This window comes from Erinaceus europaeus, chromosome 12 (genome assembly GCF_950295315.1).
Source record: "Erinaceus europaeus chromosome 12, mEriEur2.1, whole genome shotgun sequence".
NCBI lineage: Eukaryota > Metazoa > Chordata > Mammalia > Eulipotyphla > Erinaceidae > Erinaceus > Erinaceus europaeus.
This window is the reverse complement of record NC_080173.1, coordinates 81957901-81972164: the sequence shown is the minus strand read 5'-3', so window position 1 is coordinate 81972164 and position 14264 is coordinate 81957901. Positions and strand designations below refer to the sequence as shown.

Here is a 14264-nt window from a genome sequence, read left to right as displayed (position 1 = left end):
ACCACCACCTGGCTCCACGTCAGGACTTTTCCAGTGACCTGACATATATGAGAGAGTAAGGAGAAGAAATGAAACTGAGAGAGAGAGAGAGAAAGAGAACATGCAGTGCCCAGGGTTGAACTCGAGGCCTTATGCTTAAGAGTTAAGTACTTTCCACACCCCTTTGACCACTTCTGACTCTTCCTGGGCTGTGGGAGTGCTGGCTGCTTTTCTGAGTGAGCCCTGTAGCTCCTCTAGCCCTCTCTGAGTCCCTGTGTCTGGCCAGTACTTTCTAAGTGCTTGTCTGGTGGATAGGAGAGAGCAGACTGGCTGCTACATGAAGGTTCTCTCACTGGAGTCAGGCACCTGCCTTTATCTCTTTCCTGTCAAATCAAAGTGAGTTTGGGATGTCAACGAGGCCTCCTGGGGTGTACGCAGACCTGGAGAGAGACTGACATATGGGAGGGAGCCCCGGGCCACAGTGAGGTCCTGGGGAGGTTGCTCACTTCCTTTTAGCCTGAGAAAGGAACTGCAGGGAGTTGTGCCTTCCAGCTGGCTGTGTGAGTAGATGTGCTGCCCAGAGAGGTAAACCTTACTTAGTCCTGGGGCCTCCACCCCTTGGAAATGAACAGTCTCACTTGTGTTGTCCGGGGGCCCAGAATAATTTGCCTACTGGGAGGGAACTCCTTAGAAGTGCCAGGCCCGTAGGGAGTCGGGCTGTAGCGCAGCGGGTTAAGCGCAGGTGGCACAAAGCACAAGGACCGGCATAAGGATCCCGGTTCGAACCCCGGCTCCCCACCTGCAGGGGAGTCGCTTCACAGGCGGTGAAGCAGGTCTGCAGGTATCTATCTTTCTCTCCTCCTCTCTGTCTTCCCCTCCTCTGTCCATTTCTCTCTGTCCTATCCAATAACGACAACAACAATAATAACTACAACAATAAAACAAGGGCAACAAAAGGGAATAAATAAATAAAATAAATATTTAAAAAATGATAAAAAAAAAAAAAAAAGAAGTGCCAAGCCCCATTAGAATGGACGAGCTGGCGTTTACTCCCTCTGGAGGACATCTAGTCCTTCTTACAACAGATTCCCTGGCTGATGGGGGCCAGAGTACAGGCTGGGGTCTGCAAGAGGTCTTGACAATTCCCAGCTTTCATCTTCTTACTCTGCTGTCTGCAGTGCGACCTCCCCTAGGCCTGCAGGCCTCTGCTGCTGGAATTGGGCCTAGTGTACTGAATCACAGAGTAAAGCATCTCAATGGAGCTGCTTTTGTGAGAGTGGAAGCTGTTGTTAATCATTCCAGGAGAGCAGGCATAGCTCAGACTGACAAGGGAGCCTGAGCATCTGTGCCTGGAACTCAGCGCCCCCTACTGATAGGACAGGCCATTCACAGGTCAAAGATTCATAGCATCTACCACACTTGACCCAGGGCTGGGCACCAGAGATGCTGCTGAGTAAGTCATTGAACCTTAGAGGACACGTCATTGGGGACATGGGCCAGGTTCTCATCTGGATGGTGACAGAGTGGGGTCTTTATATTTTTCAACTGGGAGGGTGGGACACAGAACTCTGGTGGTGGTGTGGTGTGGAACCTGTAATCCTACTTATAACCCACTGTAATCACAAATAAAATTTAAAAAAATCCAGGAGCAGTCTGAGGGTCTGTGAAAGACCACAGCTGTCAGTGTCCACGTGCCTTCGTATGGGAATCTTCCTGAGCTCATGTTCTGACTCCTGACATCCCGGCACCTGTGTTCCCTGAACAGGAAAGAAGGCTCTGGTGAAGGGGGCAAGAGCCCAGAGCTCCCTGGAGTCCAGGAAGATGAGGCTGCATCCTGAGCTCCCGCATGCGCCGAGGGCCGCCTAGCAGCACGCTCATCTCGCGCCTCCAAAGGCCCACCGCCCTCATGCCGACAGCCGCCCCTGCAGGCAGGGGGCTGGGGACTGTGGCCCCTCTCCCGGCCCCCCTCCCCCTGTCGTGCTGCATGACCTCCACACGCGTGTCCAGGGACAGGATTGGAATATGTGTCATCTGGGATTGGGGGCGGGGGCAGGGCTCCTGTGTGGCCTCTTCCTCATCCTGGCTCTCCCTGGCAGGAAGCATCCTGTGGGGAAGCTGGGTGCCCATGGTGCCTTAGAAACCCCACTGGCTGATTGGCAAGGCCTAGAGACTAGAGGCAGGAAACCAAGATGACAGATGGAGGCCCAGATCACTACTAGTCGAAGAGACCTCCTTGCGGGGGGTGGGGGGGGTGGGGACTGAGTGGGCCTAGCTCACCTACCACACCCAGATGGAGAGGTGTACCTTGTCCACTTCAGGGGGTGCTCCCAGAGGTGTTACCTGTTGAGAGCACTGATTAGGAGACCTTGGATCCTGGGCCTCACTGGGGAGGGGCCAGCATAGGAGAATTCAGATTCCCTTGATGCTGTCTTTGGAAGCAAAAGGGGAGGGGAGAGTAAGGCCTTTGGGGGACTATCTGAAGACCTCTCCTACAGTTCAGGTGGTTCCCAGCACACCCCATCATTAGTTGGCAGCCAGGTGAACTGAACTGAACTTCCTGCATTGCATTTCCCACACAAACAAGCTGAAGTCAAACTGTGAGCAGAGGCCTTAACCAGGAGCACCAGAACTTTCCTGCCCATCTCCCTCCCTCCGTGGCTCCCCAGAGCTGTAGTTGCACAATAGACACCAAAGCAGACATGGTCCAAGGCCCTACGCTGGCAGGACGGTCACCTTGCATATGCTGGAATAACTGGAACCCGATCTCCTGACCTGCATTGGTCCTGCACATCCGGTCCGGCAAGCTGCCCTCACACTCCTACAGTTGAAAGACAAATTGCCCATTGTTGGGAGACAGCACTAGAAGCAGGATCCCAGTGGGGTCTGCATGTTGACAGGTGGCTGCAGAGAGTCAGGCCTTGATGGTCACACTCAGCCTGCTCAGAACTGGAGTGCTGGCACAGGCAGACACAACCATGCTGGGACAGACTCAGTCCTCTCTGGCTGACTGGCTTGGATACCCCACATGATCAAGAGATTATTCCCCCCTCCTCAAAGAATAACCAAGTAGGACTCAGGTACTAACCCCTCCCCTGCAAACCTGAGCTGCACAGGGAACTTTAGTTGCCAGAAGGGCTGTGCTCTGCAGGAGGATTTGTCAACGCTGAGGAGGAGGGCTGGGCTGGAGGAGGGCCTGGGTCCTGCACATCTCTGTGGCCGTGGGTGTCCGTCGCGCCTCCGCGCACACATGCGTGTGCGTGCCCATCTGCTGTCCACAGCACACCCGCATGCCTTGCACTGGCACATGCATCTGTACAACAGTTTCTGTGTCTATTTCAGGCTATGAGCAGAACGTGGCCCTTCGTCAGTGGGCCCACATCTCTCCCTGGCGCCTCTGCATTAAGGCATTGATAACCCAGGACTTAAAAGAAGAAAAAAATTAGGGACTGTTTTTAAGAACACTTTTTATAGAGTTCAAAAGAGGCAAGTCAAGCACTGGTCACAAGTCTGCGAGTGTTTCTTGAATAGCTCTGTGCAGGGGCTAGAGGGTGGGGGATAGGGGGTCTGTGTTGACTGGGTTGGCCCTGTCAGAACTCAAAAGGTGGACCCAGCTGTATCGGCTCGGTTGGAGCCCAGATGCCGGCCCCACCCCATCCTGAGGGTTGTGGTCAGCATCCTCGCTTTTCAGTGGTAGCACGAGGGATGAACAACTCCGTAAGAGTGTTTTGAAAATTAACTTCCCAGGAAGTGAGTTAAAAACAATAAAAGCCTGTTCTTGAGTTAAAAACTCTTCGCGTACACATCTTTGCATCTGGATGTTTGTTCTTTCTCACCAACGGAAATGGCTGGCTTTGCTACCTTTTCTGAAAGGGTCTGTGCAGGACAGTAGTGGGGGGAGCTCTAAGGGAGTTTTAGGAACCAGAGAGAGAAGAACTGATTCTGGATGGTGAGGGTCTACATTCCAGATAGTTGCTTGCGGAGACCCTGGGGCCTCTCCTTGGGAGGAATGGGGTATTTAGGGATCAGTGGGCTGCCCACAGATCATTCTGTCTGTTTTTGTTTGGGGGGGAGGGGGTCTTGGGGTTTTTTTTGTTTGTTTGTTTTTGCCTCCAGGGTTATCGCTGGGGCTTGGTGCGCTACAAATCAAATGACCGTTTTTTTTTCCATTTTGTTGTTATTGGATAGGGCAGAGATAAATCATGAGAAGACGGGAAGAGAGGGAGAGAGACAGCAAGACACTTGCAGACCTGCTTCACCACCTGTGAATCATCCCCCACCCCGCCCCCCGCAGGTGGGAAACCAGGGCCCAAACCTGGATCCCTGTGTGGGCCCTTGCACTTTGCACCATGTGTACTCAGCCCAGTGCACTACCACCCAGCCTCTGGTTTTGTTTTAAGATTTAATTACTGGGACCAGGTGGTGATGCACTTAATTGACCACACAGGCTATGGTCCGCAAGGAACCAGGATCAAGCCCCCCCTGCAGGAAAGAAGCTTCACTAGTGATGAAATAGCATTACAGATAGCTCTCTTTCTCCTTTTCTGTCTTCCCTTACTCTGTTTCTCTGTGTCCTATCAAATAAATAAAATAAAAAGATGTAATTATGTATAAGAAAGAGAGAGAATCAGAGCATTATTCTGGCGTACACTATGTCAAAGATCTAATTCGGGAGGCTCATGCTTGAAAGTCCAACACTTTATCCATTGTGCCACCCCTGGGCACCATTCTGTTTTAAGGGCCTTAAAGAGGCCAAAGTCTGGTTGTTGGGAACTGTTACCTTCTCTCATGGGGCCTCCTAGAAGTTTCTACAACATGGGCCTAGGGTGCTCTCTGTGCCCCTTTAGCCTTGGACACCAAGGAAAGCTTTTTGGCCCATCATAGCTGGTCTCTTCACAACCACAGTGAAGAGCTACGGCAGGTCAGGCAGCCTTGGGCTTGAACCCAAGCTTTGCCATTTCATACCTGTGGGATCTTTGGCTAGTCATTGCTAAGTCTTGGTTTCCTTTTCTGTAGATAGCAGATAATGTCAGCACCTCTTCCTGCAGTTTTTTGGGCTAAATGAAGTTCGCATGCACAGAGCTTGGTACAGAGCACTCAGCAAGTGAGACCTTCAAAGGCAAGACAGAACTTTTCTGCTTCTGGGCTGCCATAGGCAGGGAGTCTTGTGTGGCTGTTTTTGCCATCCCGTTTGGAAACTGGAAACTAAGCTAGGTGCTGCCCAACATGGGGATGAGATTTTCCATGTGAGAAGAGATGGGGGGGGGTGGAGAGCAATGGCACAGCTGGTTGAGTGCACATGCTACAATGCACAAGGACCCAGGTTCAAGCCCCTGGCCCTCACCTGCAGGGGGAAAGCTTTACAAGTGGTGAAACAGTGCTGCAGGTGTCTCTCTGTCTCTCTCCCTCTCTGTTTCTTCCCCTCTCAACTTCTGTCTCTACCCAAATAAATAAAATATTTAAAAAGAAGAGGAGGAGGAGGAGGAGGTGAAAGTCACACCTGCCTGCCTCTGGATCTTCCTGGAATGTTCCCAGGAGGAGTGCACCACCCCCTTTCTTTGCAGGAGAGGAGCTGGCAGCCAGGCAGACCTCCCCCCAAATGCCAAGACCAATAGCAAGACTCACTGCCCCCAGGAAGTGGTGCGGTGGATAAAGCATTAGAATCTCAAATTGGAGGTCCCAAGTTCAATCACACACACCAGAGTGATACTCCGGTTCTCTCTCTCAAGCAAACAGAAGGGCTGCATGGTCGCACACTTAGCAGAGTGCACATGTTACAATTAGCATGGACCCAGGTTCCCACCTGCAGGGGGGAAGTTTCAAGAGCTGCAAAGCAGTGCTGCAGGTGTCTCTCTTTCTCTCTCCTTCTCTTGCTCCTTCCCTATCAATTTCTGTCTGTTCCTATTCAATAAATAAAATATAAAAGAATGAAACAAACAGGTCTGAGGGCCAGCAGGATAGCTCACTTGGATAGTTTACTTGCTTTGTTGTGGGCGTGACCCAAGTTTGAGGCCAGCCCCCACCCCCCACTGCACTGAAGGATGCTTCAGTGCTGTGGTATGTCTGTCTCTTTATCTCTCTAACTGAAAAAGTCCAATTAGAGCAATGATGTCTCAATGATGATCAAACAAACAGCTCTCAGTCCCACTTCCCCCCTACCTACCACATGGCCCCTTAGTCTTAGACCTCACCACCTCTCACTGCCTCATGGCCTTGGTCCTCAGCCCTCTAAGCCATCTTTTTTTACGTTTTTTTTTTTTTTTTGTTATCTTTATTTATTGGATAGAGACAACCAGAAATTGAGAGGGAAGATGGTGATAGGGAGAGAGACAGAGAGACACCTGCAGCCCTACTTCACCACTCGTGAAGCTTCCCCCCTGCAGGTGGGGATCAGGGGCTCAAACCCAGGTCCTTGCGCACTGTAACGCGTGCTTAACCAGGTGTGCCACCACCTGGCCCCTTGTCACCGTCTTGAAGATGCCAGAGGAACCCCTGAGTACCTGCCTGCCCATATCCAACCCTCTCAGAAGACTTCTGTATTCCCCACAGTGGGAAGGGCCGGGGCTGGGGCGGAGAGAGCCTGTGGAGAGCCTCCTATTGTGTCACCCTGCAGAACAGGCTGGTCTGTCTCCCCTGTAGAACAGAGTCCTGGTCTCCCAGGGCTCCCTGCATAGCTTCAGCCTCCTGCTGGACAAGCATCCATGATTTATGTGACCATTTCCTGCCCCCTTCCTCACTCCTGGGGAATCTCAGTCGCATCAATGTCTTCAGCCAGGATGACTCAGCGGACAGTTTGTCCTCTTACCAGGTGGCTCACTACCTTGGCTTTGGGGCAGCCTCCTTACCCTCCTCACTGACCGACCCCCCCCCCCCCCCCCCCGTCCCCGCCAACATCTCCAAGTCACCTCCTGGCAAGCCCTGTAGTCTGGAGCCAGGGTCCCAACCTCACCTACAGACTGAGTCACTTTCAGAACTTTGTTGTTTCTAGGGCTATGCTGGTCTGAGAGAATTTATTTTATTTTGGATTGAGACAGAGGAAATTGAGAGGGAAGAGTAAGTGAGGGAGAGAGAGAGAGAGAGAGAGACGCCTGCAGCACTGCTCACTAAGATTCCCCCCTGCAGGTGGAGAAGGGGTGCTTGAACCTAGGTCCTTCTACACCATGTGTGTTCTCTACAAGGGAGTGTGCTACCTCCTGATCTCAAGCTCACTCTTTCTATCTTTTTTCTTCTTTTTTCTATCTTTCTTTTGGCTTTTTTCTTCTTCTTATCTTTCTTTTTAAAAAGATTTTATTTATTAATAAGAAAGATAGGAGAAGAGAGAGAGAAAGAAACAGACATCACTCTGGTACCTGTGCTGCCGGGAATTAAACTTGGGACCTCATGCTTGAGAGACCAATGCTTTATCCACTGTGCCACCTCCTGTTGTTAGAGTTTGGGGCACCAGCAGGCCAGGCTAGCTTCTCGGGCGGGTAACAGAGACGACCAGAGACACACGGCTGAGCTGAGAATGCAGTTTAATCTTGATTTACGAGCGGGCAAATCACCACACCATGTGCTTCTCCATCTTTCTCCTCCTCCCTGCGGCTGGGACTCTGGAAGTCCGTAGGGTTCTTGGGGCGGGGACAAGGGAGGCGCGAAACTAGCAGGGCTAAACCACAATCTCCCAGAGGTGGGGGGAAGGAGACCAAACCAATATGAAGCATACCAACAACCTCCCAAACCACCTTTCTTTCTTTTTCCTTTCCCCCCTTCTTCTTCAGATAGAAAGAAACAGAAACAAAGGAAGAGATGGAGAGACACCACAACATCCAAGTTTCCTCCAGTTCTGGGGTGGGGGAGTTGAGCTCAAACCGAGGTCATGTCTGTGACAAACCAGGCCCTCTATCCAGATGAGCTATCTTGCCAGCCCTCGTTCAGAACTTCTATTCTGTTACCCATTTCACCACAGTAGCAACACTGAAAGAGGGTCTGTCAGATCAGTGAAGGAAAAGACCTTCCCTCTCGGAGGGCATTCTTGTTGGATCGTCAATCAACCCCTCCCCTGACTCGAATCTCTGGCTTTTATGTCTGCTTCTGAGCCTGAAGATGAGTCCAGACCTCTCCTGGAGCTGTAACCCACATTTTCACCGCCATGGATTCTCCTCAGTCACTGCCCCACATTCCTGGCCTTGGAGGAGGCAGCCTCTCTGCCTTCACCCTCAGATGCCCTCTGCATGGGCTCCTTGTTCCCTATCACTATCTGGCTCACACTGTCCCATTTCTCCTGGCACCTGGCACTGTCCTCACCATGGTCCACACCAGTGGCAGATGCTGTCTTCATGGAGAGCCTCTGGACGCCCCAACCCTTTGGTCTCCCCTGTGACCCTTCCCCCATGGTCCAGGCACAAGTCTACACTGAAGAATAGAAGTAGATGAACCTACAAGCCCAGGAAAGGGTTGGTTGACCTTCACAGTTGGTCTCCACTGGGACAAATCCCTATGGCGTTGGCGCATTCACAGGAGAGGAGCCTCTAGTCATAGGTGTTACTCCTCCTTCAAGGCGACATGTACAGTATCTACCCACCTCCCAGGGAAACCCACCCACCCTAAAGCTGACAGAGGACCCCCAGTCCACTGTGATCTGCCTTCTCCCATTCTCAATCCTCCTATAGCGCTAGTTATCAGCCCAACTACCACCTGAATCTCCTAGGGAACTTAAAAAAAAGTGCGGGGGCCAGGCAGTACTGCAGAGGATTAAGCGCACACGGCGCAAAGCTTAAGAATCCTGGTTCGAGCCCCCGGCTCCCCACCTGTGGGGGGTGGTGGTCACTTTACAATTGGTGAAGCAGGTCTGCAGGTGTCTGTCATTCTCTCCCCCTGTCTTCCTCTCCTCTCTCCATTTCTCTCTGTCCTATCCAACAACAATGATAGCAAAAACAACAATAACAATTATAAACAACAAGGGCAACAAAAGGGGAAAAAAATAAGCCTCCAGGAGCAGTAGATTCATAGTGCAGACACAGTAACCTCAGCAGTAACCTTAGAGGCAACAAAACAAAACAAAAAACACAGATAGTACCTGGAATCCACCCTCATAGATTCTGATTTAATGTATCTGGGATGGAATTTGCATACCAGGGTTATTTATTTATTTTAATGATAGAAACACAGGGAGAGAGAAGAGAAAGACAGAGAACAGAGCACTGTTCACCTCTGATATGGTGATGCTGGGGATTGAACCTGGCACCACAGAGCCTCAGGCATGGAAGTTTTTTCTTTTTTTTTTTTTCTTTTTTTTTTTTAATTTTTTTTTTTAAATATTTATTTTATTTATTTATTCCCTTTTGTTGCCCTTGTTGTTTTATTGTTGTAGTTATTATTGTTGTTGTCATTGTTGGATAGGACAGAGAGAAATGGAGAGAGGGAGGGGAAGACAGAGAGGAGGAGAGAAAGATAGACACCTGCAGACCTGCTTCACCACCTGTGAAGCGACTCCCCTGCAGGTGCGGAGCCGGGGTTCGAACCGGATCCTTATGCTGGTCCTTGTGCTTTGCGCCACTTGCGCTTAGCCCGCTGCACTACAGCCCGACTCCCAGTTTTTTTCTTTTTAATGTTTATTTATTCCCTTTTGTTGCCTTGCTGTTTTACTGTTGTTGTTATTGATATTGTCGTTGTTGGATAGGACAGAGAGAAATGGAGGGAGGAAGGGAAGACAGAGTGGGGAAAAGGAAGATAGACACCTGCAGACCTGCTTCACTGCCTGTGAAGCGACTCCCCCGCAGACGGGGAGCTGGGGGCTCGAACAAGGACCCTTACGGTCCTTGCGCTTTGCAGCCACGTGCGCTTAACCTGCTGCGCTCCCGCCCCACTCCCAGGCATGAAAGTCTTTAGGGTAATGTGTACACTCTACCAAGTGAGTCACCACTCAGCCCCTGCTCTGTCATTTTATGTGATGCTGAGAATAGAACTGAGGGTCTCACAGCTGAAGGCATGCATTCTACTGCTGACTCACCTACTTGGCACTACAGCTTTGCTTTTCTGGTTAATAATAATAACAACAACATATATTAGGAGAGATAGCAAATGGTTATGCAAAAAGACTTTCATGCCTAAAGCTCTAAAGTCCCAAGTTTAAGCCTCAGTACCACTATCAGCCAGAATCGCCTAGGGAAGTGTGTCTCCTTACAACTGGCAGATAAATAAAATCTGGAGATCCAAGGCAGAGAATAGTAATTACAGACAACAACGCTGTATTATACACATAAAACTTGCTAAGAGACTAAATGATAATTTCCCCACCTTTAGAAGAAAGGGTAATTATGTAGCGAGACGGGGATGCTACCTGATGTTATAACAGCAATCATATCACAACACACATGAATGAAATCAGGGCGGTACAAGTTCAATTTACACAGTTTTATATGCTGATTCTATCTTGGTAAAATTAATTTAAAAAAATTCCAAAATCACTTAGGAAGCTAAAAGTGTTGCTTACTGTATGAGTCCAACTATATGACACCCTGGAAAAAGTAAAAGCTGGAGAGAATAAAGAGGTCAGGGCCTGGGTGGTGGTGTATATGGTTAAGTGCCCATGTTACCATGCACAAGGACCCAGGTTCAAGCCCCCAGTCCCCACCTGCAGGGAGGAAGCTTCATAAGTGGTGTTATAAGCAATGTTATAAGTGTCTATATCTCTCTTTCCTTCTCTATTCCCCTTCCCTCCAAATTTCTCTCTGTCCTATCAAATTAAGTAAAGTTTTAAAAAATATAAATGGGGAGTCAGGCAGTAGCACACGTGGCATGAAGTGCAAAGACCCGCGTAAGGATCCCGGTTCGAGTCCCCAGCTCCCCACCTACAGGAGAGTTGTTTCACAGGTGGTGAAGCAGGTCTGTAGGTGTCTATCTTTCTCTCCCCCTCTCTATCTTCCCCTCCTCTCTCCATTTCTCTCTGTCTTATTCAACAATGACAACATCAATAACAACAACAATAATAACCACAAAAATAAAACAAGGGCAACAAAAGGAAAAATAAACAAATAAGTAAATAAATATAAAAAAGAACAAATTAAAAAGAGAGAGACTAAAAAGGTCAATGGTTGTTAGAGGTTGAAGGGAGGGATGAGATGAGAAGAGATGAATAGGTGGAGCACAGGGGTTGGGGGCAATGAAACCATTCCGTTGGAAGAGGAATGGTGGGCACATGGCATTATACACAAAAAGACTAAACTGGGGGGCCAGGTGGTAGCGCAGCAGATGAAGCTCACATGGCACGAAGCACAAGGACTGGCATGAGGATCCTGGCTTGAGCCCCCCACTCCCCACCTGCAGTGTGGCCACTTCACAAGCAGTGAAGTAGGTCTGCAGGTATCTGTCTTTCTCTCCCCCTCTCTGTCTTCCCCTCCTCTCTCCATTTTCTCTCTGTCCTACCCAACAATGATGACATCATCATCATCAACAACAACAAAACAACAGAGGCAGCAAAAGGGAATAAATAAATAAATAAATAAAACTTAAAAAAAAAAAGGAGTGTAGTTGCACATTTGAATTAAGCTAACAGGGTCAGGTTGGCGAGTCAAGCACTTCAAAGAACTAGTCTTCCCACGGGTGATAGCCTAAGGTACATTCTGGACTCTGAGATCAGACTGCCTACACTCCAACCCCAGATTTCATTTCATTTCATTTCATTTCATTTCATTTCATTTCATTTCATTTCATTTCATTTCATTTCATTTCAATTTCATTGTTGGATAGAGACAGAAATCAGAAATTTAGAGGTAAGAGAAGGTAGAGCAGGGGAGGGAAGGAGGGAGATAGAGAGATAAATATAGAAAGAGACCTTTTAGCACTGCTTCATGGTTTGTGAAACTTCTCATCCTATAGTTAGGGACCCAGGGCTTCAACCTTGGCCCTTCTGCATTGTAACTTATGTGCTCTATTGTACATCCACTGCCTGACCCCCTTTTCCGTTGCCCCACTTGTTGTTTGTTTTTTTTTTAATTTTTTATATTTATTTATTTTCCCTTTTGTTGCCCTTGTTTTTCATAGTTGTTGTAGTTATTGTTGTTGTTACTGTACAGGACAGAGAGAAATGGAGAGAGGAGGGGAAGACAGAGAGGAGGAGAGAAAGATAGACACCTGCAGACCTGCTTCACCGCCTGTGAAGGATTACCTTACAGTTGGGGAGCCAGGGGCTTGAACCGGGATCCTTACACTGTGTTGTTTGTTTTTATGGCAGTGCCAGAGACTGAATTTGAGACCTCATAGCCTCATAGAAGAAAATCTCTTTTTTTTTCTTCTTTTAAATTTTTAAAAAATATTTATTTATTTCCTTTTGTTGCCCTTGTTTTATTGATGTCATTGTTGTTGGATAGGACAGAGAGAAACCGAGAGAGGAAGTGAAGACAGAGAGGGGGGGAGAGAAAGATAGACACCTGCAGACCTGCTTCACCGCCTTTGAAGTGACTCCCCTGCAGGTGGGGAGCCAGGGGTTGGAACCGGGATTCTTACTCCTTGCAGCCATGTGCGCTTAACCTGCTGTGCTACCCTCTGACTCCCCTTCTATTTTTTTTTTTTTTTAACCAGAGCACTGCTCAGCCCTGGTTTATGGTGGTGTGAGAGATTGAACCTAGGACTTTGGGGGCTCAGGCATGAGAGTCTCTTCGCATAACCTTTATGCTATGTAACCCCCCACCCCGAAAATATTTTTGCATAACTATTAAGTTATTTTCCCCACCCTGGGTTTTAAGCCTTGAACAACCTGTCATCTTAGAAAAATTTGTCTGCCTTACTTCCTGCATATGTGAAATGGGAGTAATAGTAAATAGTACATTCGTCTAGGATTGTTGCAAAGTTCAAGTGCTGGGGCCAGGTGGTGGCCCACCTGGTTAAGCACACACATAATAGTATGCAAGGACCCAAGTTCAAGCCCCTGGTCCCCACTTGCAGGGGGAAGCTTCATTAGTGGTGAAGCAGGGCTGCAGGTGTCTATCTCCCCCTCTCAATTTCTCTCTCTCTATCCAATAATAAATAAATAAATATATATATATTTAATAATGTATTTATTCTTTAGAAAGATAGGAGAGAAAGAACCAGACATCACTCTGGTACATGTGCTGCGGGGAATTGAACTCAGGACCTCATGCTTGAGAATCCAATGCTTTATCCACTGCGCCACCTCCCGAACCACATAAATAAAATATTAAAAAAAAAAAAAAAAGAGGGGAGTCTGGCGGTTGCACAGCAGGTTAAGTGCACGTGGCGCAAAGCACAAGGACCAGCATAAGGATCCTGGTTCAAACCCCGGCTCCCACCTGCAGGGGGAGTCTCTTTACAAGCGGTGAAGCAGGTCTGCAGGTGTCTTTTTCTCCCCCTCTCTGTCTTCCCCTCCTCTCTCCATTTCTCTCTGTCCTATCCAACTACAACAACATCAATAACAACAATAATAACTACAACAATAAAACAAGGACAACAAAAGGGAAAATAAATAAATATTAAAAAAGATTCAAGTGCTGTAGAGAACAGCAACTGGCACAGAGTGATCGTTCAGTAAAGTTATTTTTTATTAGTTTTCCTGCTCAAGGCGCAGCTATTTTCTGAATCCACTGACCAAACTCCCCCACGCTCCACTCCGTCCCTACTGGGCCAGTCACCTTCTGGGTTCCTCCGGCCGCCAGGGGGCGGCGGAACTCAGGCCGCCTTCTAGTCCAAGAAGGCGACGCTCTAGGTAGCGGCCGCGGTTGTTCTGTGGCCGGTGGCGGCGGCGCTCTAGCCGGCAAGAGTGTGGGGCGGACTCTCAGTGGTGCGGCCGGCTGGCGGCGATGGCGGCCGTACGGGGCCTGCGGGTGTCGGTGAAGGCAGAGGCCCCGGCGGGGCCGGCCCTGGGGCTCCCACTGCCGGAGACGGAGTCAGCTTTGGAACGTGGCGAGCCGGAGCCTATGGAGGTGGAGGAGGGCGAGTTGGAGATCGTGCCTGTGCGGCGCTCGCTGAAGGAGTTGATCCCGGTAGGGACGGGGTGGGGGGCGAGGGGCGAGCGGGTCGCGGGGCGAGCGGGCCGGAAGTGGAGGCGGGCGGGCGGCCGGGGGCGACCAGGACGCGGGGAGAGGGGAGCGATCGCCCGGCTGGTGCAGGGACAGCGGCTGGGGAGGACGCAGAGCTCCCGGAAATGGGTGTTGCGGGGCGGGGGTGGGGGGCTGTGCCCCTCGGAGCGGGTGTGAGCAAGGGGCGGGGCGGTGGGTCTGAGATGGAGGGGCAGCCCTGGGCGGGAAGAGAACCGGGAGCGGCGCCGCGAGGAACCGGCGGGTGGCGCCGGC

The 14264-nt window shown here is 49.8% G+C and overlaps 2 protein-coding genes and 1 long non-coding RNA gene across 7 annotated transcripts in view; 2 read left to right on the top strand and 1 right to left on the bottom strand.

The window, feature by feature from the left end:
* Positions 1 to 3784, top strand: part of CAMKK1 (calcium/calmodulin dependent protein kinase kinase 1) — a 38758-nt gene extending 34974 nt beyond the window's left edge. For all 4 annotated transcript variants that reach the window (XM_060204176.1, XM_007521044.3, XM_060204173.1 and 1 more), the window contains one exon: positions 1745 to 3784. In XM_060204176.1, coding sequence (XP_060060159.1) covers positions 1745 to 1817 — 73 coding nt within the window. In that variant the 3' untranslated portion in view covers positions 1818 to 3784. The remainder of the gene's footprint in view (positions 1 to 1744) is intronic.
* The window catches only part of LOC132542034 (uncharacterized), a 460964-nt gene that overhangs the window by 396441 nt on the left and 50259 nt on the right, over positions 1 to 14264 (bottom strand). The window lies entirely within an intron of this gene.
* NCBP3 (nuclear cap binding subunit 3) overlaps positions 13761 to 14264 on the top strand; it is a 54367-nt gene continuing 53863 nt past the window's right edge. For both annotated transcript variants that reach the window (XR_009553166.1, XM_060204172.1), the window contains exon 1: positions 13761 to 13955. Coding sequence is in view for 1 of the 2 variants with exons in the window: in XM_060204172.1 (XP_060060155.1) it covers positions 13773 to 13955 (183 nt within the window). In the remaining variant the exon portion in view is untranslated. The remainder of the gene's footprint in view (positions 13956 to 14264) is intronic.